General features: G+C 41.9%; 1 protein-coding gene across 3 annotated transcripts in view; it reads right to left on the bottom strand.

Annotated features, from left to right (window-relative positions):
• lhpp (phospholysine phosphohistidine inorganic pyrophosphate phosphatase) overlaps positions 1-11,975 on the bottom strand; it is a 28,902-nt gene extending 16,927 nt beyond the window's left edge. For all 3 annotated transcript variants that reach the window (XM_088439225.1, XM_088439223.1, XM_088439224.1), the window contains exons 1-6: positions 11,812-11,975; positions 11,511-11,698; positions 11,004-11,157; positions 10,744-10,807; positions 10,395-10,487; positions 10,081-10,172 (exon numbers count right to left, since the gene is read on the bottom strand). In XM_088439225.1, coding sequence (XP_088295351.1) covers positions 10,081-10,172; positions 10,395-10,487; positions 10,744-10,807; positions 11,004-11,157; positions 11,511-11,698; positions 11,812-11,942 — 722 coding nt within the window. In that variant the 5' untranslated portion in view covers positions 11,943-11,975. The remainder of the gene's footprint in view (positions 1-10,080; positions 10,173-10,394; positions 10,488-10,743; positions 10,808-11,003; positions 11,158-11,510; positions 11,699-11,811) is intronic.
• Between the last annotated feature and the right edge of the window lie 33 nt (positions 11,976-12,008).

Below are 12,008 nucleotides of genomic sequence, written 5' to 3' on the forward strand. Positions count from 1 at the left end.
CTGTTGAATAGTGAATAGCTGCCATGTGTTTGCGCACGTCTGTCAGCCGCCGGGCGTTTGGGTTACGTGAGCCGAGCCGCTAATGGTCCCGGCTGTTGTGTCTCCCCGTGCGGCCTCCGCGACCGACCCGCTTCACTAATGCGGAAACGCACACGAGCCGGGCCCCCCCCCCAAAAATGTTCCGCACTAATGCCAGGTTTTTGCGATGGGTAGAAAACTGGTCGGAGTGGCTACAATGAGGTCGAGTGCAACTTTAAAGCATATGCAGGAATTTGTGACAAGTACTGGCAATGCTCTGCACCAGGGGTCCCCAACCTGTTTATCACTCGGTCAACAACGACAAACGATGGCTTGCTTGAGTCTGGAAAATACTTTTGAGGCTGCCGCCTCAAAATGTACAAAGATGTACATAAATTACACTACAGAGACAACGTGAGATTTTAACAAGGTTTCTGCAGGAATTAGCAATTTTAATTTATCACCATGACAGGACCGGTACTTTTTTCCTTTCAAATTAATAGCAAATTAATTAGTACATTTGATTTTGTTAAAATCCACTCTTAGATGTTTTTTTTTTTCAAATCACTAAAAAAAACAAAATAAACAACAATGAATTGGTAAATAAACTCAATGAGAACATGTTTTAGAAATACAATTGATTGCAATCAATTTAATTTCAATATTCAATTAATCGATGGAACAGTTGATGGAGTAATTGATTGAAATTTTGATGTTGAGGTATTTGGCCGATAAAAGTTTTAGCAATATAATTGAATACAATCAGAACTTGATTCGAATATTCGATTAATTGATTGAACAACTGATGGCATAATTGATAGAGTAATCGACTTTGGGGGAATTTGGCTGAAAAAAAAAAAGTTTCACAGCCGTGTCAGACATGACAACTATCTCCGATTCGTCAAATCAAATAAATTCGTCCAACACAGCCTGTTAATACACTCGGCCCTCTTTTTTTTTTTTCAATACTTTTGTTTCAAGAATAATAAAGTGGAGCGCAGCTAAATGCCAGCATGCAAAATTCAGACGCAAAGCAGCTCGCGTTACCCGATGAGGTAACGCGTCCTTCGGGTCTACGCAACACGGAAGGGACGAGACACACGTGACGCGGCGAGATAGCCGATAGGCCCCGCGACGCTTTGCTGACTTTCACACGGCCGTGAGGTCATTCAACAAAAGGCCGCCCGCCAACTTGAATGACTCGCGCTCGCTCGAGTCAGTCAATGATCCACAGAGACCTACTGGACAACTGTACCCGTCCCACTCTGATAGTTGCGTCTCGCTTTTCCTCGGAGAGATCGCATTGACTTTTATCATCGTCATGTGATAAACTCCAAAAGGCGCCGCGCGGGGAAGCTCAAAGGAATCCTGGAAGCCGCCAATATATTACACGTAATTGAGAGAAAGACGGTACTTGATGTCTTTGTGATGACGCCAGCGAGACCGCTCAAGTCCAATCCCCGCCATCAAAGACAAACAAGTACCAAACGTATCATCGAGTGAGATGTCTGCGAATGTCGTGAGACTTGAGTTAAGTAAACTGCATTTACAAATGTCGGGGATCATATATATTAGTGCTGTCAAGCGATTCGTCATTTTTTAACTAATCGAAAAATGTTCCATAAATAATCGCAATTACATTTCTCAACAGCTATTTAATGCAAAGCTTTTAACAATTAAATACTTGACAAGATAAATTCACCACACTTCAACAGCCCATACAATACACGTATATACACGTATACTGAGCATATACACACACATCTCATAACTCAATTAACTTTTTCATATTCCAATGGATTCAAATGTTAAAAACGTAGTTTCTTGAAAATACACAACATTGAGAAAATCAACCGACTACGTGACAAGCAATTTGACGTCATGATGTTCACAGCACTATATGAGACGACAGGGTGTCTTATGTGACACTTGGTTGCAATAAAGTGAAAGAAGATCCAAACGAGTCAGAGCACAGCGCCGCTGTCATATTATGTTCCAGCTGATGTTTAGAGGAGACGTGTCACTTGTCAGCCTCAAATGTGACCTTGGGCTGAATTCCTTCCTGAACACTCACGGTCGGGCGCATGCGTACACGGGACCTTTGGGTCATCGGGCTTTTTTCTGAACTTGCGGCCATAATGCACATAAGACCCACACCGGGGCCGACACGGAACCCAAGTCAAGCGTGCGCGTGACTCCGTCTGGCCTTATTTTGGTCTCCGGGTGGTGACATGCCGAGTATGTGGCACTACCTTGATGTTTCCGACCACAGTCTGTTCTGTCACGCAAGTGTAAAATCCTACCTCTTAATCATATGTGCCAAGAAGCGTGAGACAGGCAGCAGCTAGCAAGCTAACGTAGCGCCTAACATCTTCACTGTCATTGAATATTAAGTCATAAATCGAATATTATGAATTTTGAAGGCTTTTGCATCATGGGATTCCAGGCTAAGCCAATCATTGAAGCTATATGATTTGCTTGAAAATGTCAAGTTGCCGTTGAAAGGGTTAAAGCAAAAATTGGGGGAATGCATGATAAAACATCGGGTTTTCAACAAGTCCAAAACTGACAACGTTTCCGATTTTGAATGGCAGTAAATGAGCCCGACATGGGCTAAATTTGACACCTATAGGGTGTCCCTCTAGACCTCCGGTTTGCAAGCATTTAGAAGAGCCGTCAGCGTGGCATATTGAACGTCGTAATGTTATGACAATTTTTGCAATATTTTAGTCTCCTAGTGTGTTTTTTTTTTTTCCTACGCTTTTCCTTTGATATCACACTCAAAAACCCCCAAAATCCCGAGATAGGTCCAGGGAGCCCGGGAGTTAAAGGAATCTCCTTGCAGATGTTTTTAGGACACACAAAGCTGACTGTTAACAGTAGGCATAAACCAGGTGCAGATAAAAACACCACACGGTGACATGCAAACAATTTTAAAGGTTCACGTTAGAAGGGGCAGTGGGGCGCTGTGGTTTGCTCGTGGTATTCAAGCTTGTCGAAACAGACACGGGATCCCACGGGTGCACGCAAAGCACGTGCAAGCCAATACTTTCAATCCTTCAAGGCTTTTTTCATGGCCACATGGCCTAATTTCTTCGTGAGTAAAAAACACAACATGCGCAAATAACGCCGGGCTTCACCTGGCTCGGCAAGATGGGGAATCCCGTTTATGAGCGACGCTGAAAATCAAAACAGTCAAAGCCTGCCAACGCGGGCTGGAAAAACACTCCAGTCAGTTTGTTGTTGGAGAAGGGAGCGTTTTCGTAGCGCACCAATGAGGGCGCGCTTGGCGACAAAAGCGCCCGTCTCACCCTTCAAGAAAATGAACGCTAACCACACCACAGACCGGTGATGGCCTTTGAGGTAGGCCAAGCCTTGTGGCTGAATGCTACTCGGCCTGTTTGATACTTCTCCAGCAGTGAAAAACATTTCCTAGCTGCTTTGTCTCCATTGAGTGTATTTCTTCCTTTTTTGGTCTCCTCTTGTGGACTTTACCAAGCACTTCAAACCCTAATTCCGTTGCAAATTATAACCGACCACAAACCCCCAAATATAGGACGCACCTGTGTACGAAGCGCACCCTTAATTTTGGGGTCAATTGCGGTATTTTTTATGCTACCGTATATAGGACACGTCAAGAATTTGGTGACTGGTTTTACTTCCTGGTTAGAAAGATTGGTCCCATAAACTCACATTTAATACAAAATGATATCGCCAATGTTCCAAACATCATGTAAATGTGCATATTAGACTGTGGAAAGAACTCTTGAAGAAACCATGAATCTGGCCCCTCATAATCCTCATGATGAGGTAAAAAAAAAATACTTGAAGCATCTTTCTCTGCGAACATGACAAAATGCAGCTGCAGAATGCTGACTGAACTGGGAGCGCAATGTTATGGCAACAGAACGTGACGGATGCTTCAAACCGCGGCCTTCGCACACTCCAGTGACTTTTCAGCCACCATTCACCAGAGTACAAACATAGAGCAGCTGAGAATTTGTTTTTTCTTTTTTTAACGGGATTCTTTAACTGCTCTCTCCAGTTAAGGTTACAAGATCTCTCACTCTAGAAGTCATTCGTTGAGAGCCGCGCGAGAGTTCGCGAGGATCACCGAACCGACAAAACCATTAAGAAAGTTCATGCGTTCATTTCCAATACAAACACATCTCAAGCAGAATAAACGGACCTTTAAGGAACGTTCAATTTCTATCTCTTGGCCTGTTAGAGCCTCAATTTAGAAAGGTATTTTTAACAATAATCTTGGGGTTGAAACAATTTTCATTCATTCCTAAATCCAGATAGTCCTTTGCGAAAAAGAAGTACAAACAAACCAGAAGGCACGGGTTGAGGTAAATATGTAAGAAATCTAACGGCACTCTACCAAAGCCTGGGCTTTATCTCTTTCATCCGCTCTTTTAATAAAGTTTTCCATGTTATACCGACTCTAAATCCTTGTTTATATGAGAATTAGCACCTCGTAGCTATCCAAACACTCTAGCCAGGTAATTTGGAGGTCAAACCGCTTTGCGATCACAAACTCGTTGAACCCGGCGTCCCCCACGGCTGACTTCTAAGTACTTTGTGTTTGTTTGCTTTGGACACAATGTTATGATTTCAGTGTGCTTCACTCGGCAGTTTGGGAAGAAAATGTGTGAAAACCACTAGTTTGACAGAGTACATCTGCAAATTCAACAGTTGAATAGGATAAGTGGTCCTATGGGGAAGGGCGGCCTAACCTCAAGTTGCACATACTGAGAGGTATCAAATTTGAGCCGGACAGAATCGCTTTACAGACATTCAGGGAACGATGCAGAGCAGACGGCGTGAAACATCCTCAACCGCTGATGACTTCCTTAGCCTTCCCTCGTGCATCAATATTGTAACACGTTAGAAGAGCGTTTGATGGCAGCTAAGGGACCCAAAAAAAAATGCTCCAAAAGAAACTCGGGCAGCGTCCCAAGTTGCCTCACACTGAGTGGACTGTCTGATGGTAATTGCGAAGTGGGGAATGGATCCCCCTCCATTGAAGCAGCTATGGGGCTGTTCTTGTATTTAAGAGGCGGTGTTTCAGTCAGCCATCTGTGGGCTTTCGCTTCTTTTCTTTCCCGGCCAATCCCTCGTGAATAGCGCGGCCCAGTCAGTGTGAAAGCGCTTTCTGATGCTACCTGCGATGAAGCAAAATTGCCAGTATGACTTTGTCTCCCCTTTCTATGTCTGAACCTTTAATTACAGAAAGGCCGCATTTTAAAAAACGCTCTAGACATATTTTTAAGCTTATTTTGACAACAACAACATGTTCTCCTGAATTGTTATTAATAACTAGCTATTCAACTTCTTTCCTCAGTGATGTCAATATTGTGACATCATACTGTAAATGGCTGCCTTTCAATTAATTGTGAATTACTAAAACTGGTACATAATTACTGCTAAAACGCAGATCATTTCCACCAATTCTGCAGCAGCATAATCGACTCATGACCAAACAGCGTAGCTGCTGTTTGACTGCGTTTGCTAACATTCCAAAAAAAAAAAAAAAACCCCACCAAAATAGCAAAGTAAAAGCCAAGTTTGGTTCACAGTCACGATAAGACAATGTGTTTGCAATATTGAGAGCATACCGATGGACAATAGAACGGCCGATACACTCTGCCTGGAATCTGGGCAGTGAGAGGAAGCAGGAAAGCCTGCAGCCAGAGTGCGGACGGATGTTTCAAACCGGTAATTTCAGTGGAATATTCTACTTAAGGCATAGGATGTAAATGTTAACTGCAGAGAGACCACTTGGGGGACAAAACGCCGTTTGTTTGGTCTGCCAGCTGGACGAGGCCATCGTTCCTAAAATTGATTGTGTTTACGTTACGCTCATCGCTGCCAATTCCAATCCCAGGGAAAAGAGTGGAACAACAAGGATTCATCTCTACATTAATTAACGTCTCTTTATGACATTAAAGCAGCAAATATAGTTATTATGCAACACATATTGTAACATAAGTAGGTCATTTACATGGTTACGTGGTTCTCAAGTGGGGGTACATCTAAATATATATGCAGTATACTTTATATATGTATATACAGTAGCTATACATATATACGCACACACATACCCATAGAAACATATATGTACATATACACATATATACAATTATATATACAGATTATGTATTGACATATTAAAGTTATTAATGTTTAGTGCACCGGCGGCCTTTTATTCTGTATGTTTGAAATGTCCGACTGCATTTGAATGCACCATACGGCTCGTCCTCACAGCAGCAGCTACAAGAACAAAACCAGCGCTCCAAGGAAAGACTTCAAAATAAAATTAGGATATTGCATTGATGTCCACGTATTATTTGGTGTGTTTATTTTGACGTAGCAAGTTGGCGTGCTAATTGATGCTGTTCCTCTTCGTCCTCCCACATCGGCCCGAACCACGGCGACCGCTCCGTACGTAGAAGTGAAAAAAAAATGCTCTCAATCTACCTCCGAAAGCTGCGAAACCCACATTTCATTTTTTAGCCCCCGCTTCTGTCGCCATGAGCGCCACTAATTCAAAACAATGTCAAACGCTCTCGTTTTCCAGGCCGGCATAAAAGGAATTTGCGACGCTGGACGAGCGAAACTTTCACTTCCTGTTTAGTGGTTCCCAGAGTCGGAGGAGATACGGTATCCCGCCGGACCTGCTCGGAAACACCGGCTTCAGCTCTTACATGCAGTCAAGCGTGCTCCACCGGGCGCTATGATTTACACTGTAAACCTTTTTTCAAGGCGGCTGCTGTGTGAAAATGTTTGTCGTGCGCTCTCATCTGCCAAACTCCTACGGGAATCCGCAGCGGGTTTCTGCTAAACTTGCAGCTTTCCCGCCTTGTTTGTGTAGGTGTTTCTAATAATGTGGCCAGCTGGTAATAAGTGCCTTATGGGAGATCTGGCCTCAATTGCCAATTCATTAGAAATGGCATCAATTCACACTCGGCAGCATTCATAAATTACCAGGCTAACGATCATATTGAATGTGTTTGAGGCGTTTAATGACGCCTTTGGAGGTTGTGCTTCCTGGCACTCTTCGTGTCGACTAAATTTCCACCCCGCTTTCCTTTCATAAATGTGGTGCATGCGTGAGAAATGAGACCTTTTGTCAGGGAGGCCTCATAGGCAACATTTTTTTGTTAGTTTTTGTTGTTGTTTTTGTTTTATTGCCTACTTTATCATGTGCTCGATTATGGAATGTAGTCTGTAATGTACTAATTTTTAGAAACAGTTGGAATAAAAAAATTACTGGTCTAGTAGAGCAGCGGTCCTCAAACCTTTTTAAAAAAGTTCTGTGCCACCTTTGGCTAATTTATTACATTGTGGATCTACAATTGTACTATATTTGTAGAGGTATCTCTAGATCAGGAGCTTGTGGGCCGCATGGAGGAAAATCAATTCCCAAGTGGGCTGGACCAATAAAATCATGGTGTATATTTATATAACTTACAACAATTTCAAATGTATTATTAAGCATCAAATTAGATTTCATCAAACCTGTAATATCGGACGTCCGTCCCAGAGTGCCTTCACATACGCTCATTTCAGAACCACTGAAGTAAAAGGGTTGAAAAAAAAAAAAATTGCACCCTCGCATGTATGGTGCATGTGAAAGCGATTAGGGCCTCCGTTTCAAGACATGCGGTCTTATTTTCTTTTTTTTCCCCCCTTCCTTTTCAAGATTTGTCAAACACACTCAAGTCAATTTAAGCAACACAAATGATGCACGTGTGCCTTCTGGAACAAATGGTGCACTTCCAACAAGATAATCCCATCAGCCTTGTCTCATTAGACGTATCACACTGCTCACAGTATGAAGACAAAAAAATTGGCCGTGGACTATTGCTTGTGGTTATTATGTTCAATCCTATACATATATAATACATGGTGTGGGTTATCATGATTATTGTAATACCCCAAATATAAGAAGCACTTTTTTTCCCCATAAATGAAGACCAAAAGTATGGATGCGATATATAAACGATAACATCATTCTGTCAACCACATAAACCGAGTTTAGGCGCACAGATTTGACTATGTAAACTTTTAATTAGACTGTGTATACAATGTAAGTCCAGTCTTCACCTAGAGAAAAAAAGTAGGATTCTACCTTATTCCATTTTTTAGTAATCACTGTTTGTAAATGGATTATGACTATTTTAAAAGATGAGAATTCTCGTCCATAGTACCTAAGTTAAAAAAACAAAAAAAAAAACATAGTTTATAAGCATTCTTGACACACATTCCACGTATTTTACGTGACGAAAATGGTAACTGGTAAAACCTAATTATGACACGTACGTTGAGTGTCCCCGTGGACTTTTTTCGACATCCGATTATTTCTAGCGGTGGAGTTATTTGGATCGTAAAAGATGGCGGTTATCACCCATCAATGATCTACCGAGTGACATCATAGATCACGTCCCGAATAATCCGCACAGCTACGATAAGAAGCGTCTGTGATTTTGGGTCTGGGCCTGCCCGGCCTTTTTACAGCTCTCTCTCTCTCTTTTTTCCTTGATGGGAAGCAGAGGTCTGCTGCGGCATCTGCTCCATGTGGAAACAGCTGTGTTTTCCCACATCTGACTGGGAGTTTATAGGCTCCACCAAACAAAGCTAAAAAAGCTCAAGCGGGCTGCTGTTGGAGCATCCGTGCGCTCAAGTAATTAGGGGAGTTTTCATCTCATAGGAAAACAGGTGTCTATTAGAGGCATTTTCATCTCGTGAAATGAATGCAAATGCAATCAATTTTGCACTCTGTAATTCTATTTTATAGTCTGTGCATTTTGATATCTTGCTATGACCTCTTCTGGCCACTAGGGTCAGTATAATACAGACATGCAAACAAAAACAAAGATGAGTTTCACAGTTAGCGCTATAAAATAACCACTTCGAGAGACGAGGATCCGTGCTGAAAAGCAATATGTCCATTTATGGAAAACCACTAAGATCCTGGCCTGACCAAATACCAAAACATTTTGAAATAGTTTGTGATCCTTTCCATCTTTGTGACATTTAATACTGAACTGAAGATTTGGGTATTGAGCCTTTTTAAAAATCATTAATACTTTTTAACCCTGCGCTAGCGACAGCAATTAAGGTCAGCAGACATGCACACACTACGTATTATCGTGGACATAAAGATCATGCTTCAACAATAATCCATGAGTAAACTCGAGAGTAGATATTTTTAGTCGACCGAGTTTTGAAGCAGACTTACCCAACTTGGTTGACATTTTTTTGCTAGCTGTTTTTGCGAGGCTCGATTCACACATGGTTCCAGCGCGGCTTTTTTCTTACTGCTGTGTGTGTGTTTTTGTTTTAAACTAACACCTCCCATCTCCCATCTAATCACACTAAAGCATAGGTGTCAAACTCCAGTCGACGAAGGCCAGCAACCAGCACGTTTTCCGGTTTTCTCTCCCCAAAACACCTGATTCAAATGATAGGCTTATTAGCAAGCTCTGCAGCAGCTTGAAAATGATCATAATAATTTGAATCAGGAGTGTTTGAGAGAGAGAAGGTTGGAAAACATGCAGGGTACAGGCCCTCGAGGGCTAGAGTTCGACACCTAGTAAAGACTCATTCCAAGCTGGCCGACTCCTGACTTCGATTAGCACTTGGAAATCTCATTGGCGTTGCAGGTCGCATTTTTTTTCCCCACCCAGCACTGTGTTTGTATTGTATTTGTTTAAGCAGACTGGGTCTGGTCATAAAACGTGATCTGAGCAGCCTTGTATCATAAATTTGCCAACTGCTCAGAGAGTCACTTCTGCAGAGAGCTATTTTTGGAGGCGTCTCAATAAAATGTACAAATATGTAAGTTTGAGGCTCCCCTCCCCAAAAAAGGAAAATGAGAGGAACAAGAAACAACTGGTGTTTGGCGCCCTCTGTTGACAGGCAATGTGAAGTATTCATCCTAGAGCGCCAGTAATTCCAATAAGATAGCTGAACAAATTGTTTATGTTGAATAACCATCAAATCGTGTTTTTTTTTTTTTTTTTTTTTAAGAGTTACAACTTGGAATTCACCCACCTGTATTTCCCTGTTCGGACTTGAACGCCTTTCATGCCGACTTGCTGGGCGCCGCCAACATCATTCACCAGGTCGTCACCAATCATCATCACCTGCCAGTTGCATAAATAAATGCGCATAACCATGAAGGGGAAAAAAACGACTCACTCCTCATGAAGTCTGCTATTGAACACGGGGAAAACATTTGAAGTCCCTAGCTTGAGTTAGCAAAAGCTAATCGAGTCAAACTCGGAGCAGAAACAACTTGTACATCTAAATGGCGCTGACGTAGCACAAAATAGAAGACTGAAATTCTACACGTAGTGATGACCCACCTCATGTGGCTGGAGCGCCATGTCGTTGAGGACGCTCTGGAAGAACGCGGCGGACGGCTTCCCGATCACTTCGGCTTCAACATCGCAGGCGTACTAAATGAAATTAAATGTTGGATCACTTTTTTTTTTGTAAAACAGTATAAATCATTTAATAAATATTAAATGAAATCTTTAATCATGATCCATTTAATGTCAGTAGTCTTGAATAAAAAAAGAAAGATAATTAACTTAATTTTTTGATGCGTCATGAATTACCTATTATTACACTATTTATTAGTACAATTTTACTTATTTATTATTGCTTAGGTGTTAAGTCCTGCTTGTTTTGAAATAAAATCTATCACTGTACCTCCAGAGCCTTCATGTAAGCTCCCACATCCAGCTTCAGGCCATCGGTCTCTTTGTAGTACTTCCTGTGGAGAGAAACAGAGATTAACCACTGTTTGATAAAAGTAAAGCAAAGTCAATTCAAAAGAATACGTTACAGAATTATCTTCATTGTGCCCGCACTAGTCGCTAAAAAAAAGCTGTGATTTCATTTCCACAAGTTGAAAATGTGCAGTACTATTATTCCCAGTCAATGTACATGAGAAATAAAATCACGCTCACCCTTTTCCAAGTGAAAAAAGTACTGGCTTTTCCAGGCCGATGAGTACCCGGAACGCCGCATTCAAGTTGGCGTAGGAGAACTTTTCAGCAGCATCGCCAATCACCACGCAATTGGGATTGCTTGTGTCAACACCGTCAAACTCCGGCAGGAGCGCTGTTGGAAGACGCAATCCACAAAACGATCATTAATTCACTCACGCATTACACGACGTCCACAAGGTTTGGCCTTTGTATTTCCCATATCAACCGTTGCATGAAAACGTTTTCACACCATTTTAGTAAAACTAACTTGTGTAGAATAAATAAATAATCTCTATTAGATGTTTAGGATTTTAATAGATATTAATTGAAGTAAGAAAACCATCAAATATTTAAGGGTTTGATTTACTAAAAAATGAATCATGTGAAAATATATTTAGGCAACGATAATGTATACGGATTTTAAATCAGTTTAATGTAAACTTAACATTCGTAGCTTGTGCTCTAGTTTACATGGGCTTGCAGTACCATCATACACCAGCAGGTGGGGCCGCAGCTTTCTTTCCCTCAGTACAGCAACGGCTGCAGGTGCAGGAGAGAAGACTTCACTGACGTCAACCTCAAAACCCAATCTTTGGAGTTTGGCCACAAACTTCTCTCTTGATGCTTGCGTCTCATTGGTACAGAATCTCAGTTTCAAGTCGGAAGCTTTCAGTCTTTGCAAACACGTAAAATGAAAGAAAGGAAGAAGCCAGTGGTGGACATGAGATAAACACGAAGGTGGATTTAAATCAAATGTGTGCTTTTTCTAGTGCCGTTAAACACTCACTTCCTTACAGCTTCGACGGAACCAGGAATGGCAACCCCATCGCCCTCCCCGCTGTCATACAAAACTCCGCACATGTCCAGTATGACGCCTTTTAAACTTGAGGCGCAGTTTGGCCAGCCAATATCCGCCATGACACCTCTCTCATTACGCGCATGCGCAACAGCAGCAGGAAACACTGTCAATCAACGCTTGGAAGA

The sequence above is a fragment of the Hippichthys cyanospilos genome, chromosome 17, assembly GCF_059441005.1.
Source record: "Hippichthys cyanospilos isolate Australia breed blue-spotted pipefish chromosome 17, RoL_Hcya_1.0, whole genome shotgun sequence".
NCBI classification, from domain to species: Eukaryota; Metazoa; Chordata; class Actinopteri; order Syngnathiformes; family Syngnathidae; genus Hippichthys; species Hippichthys cyanospilos.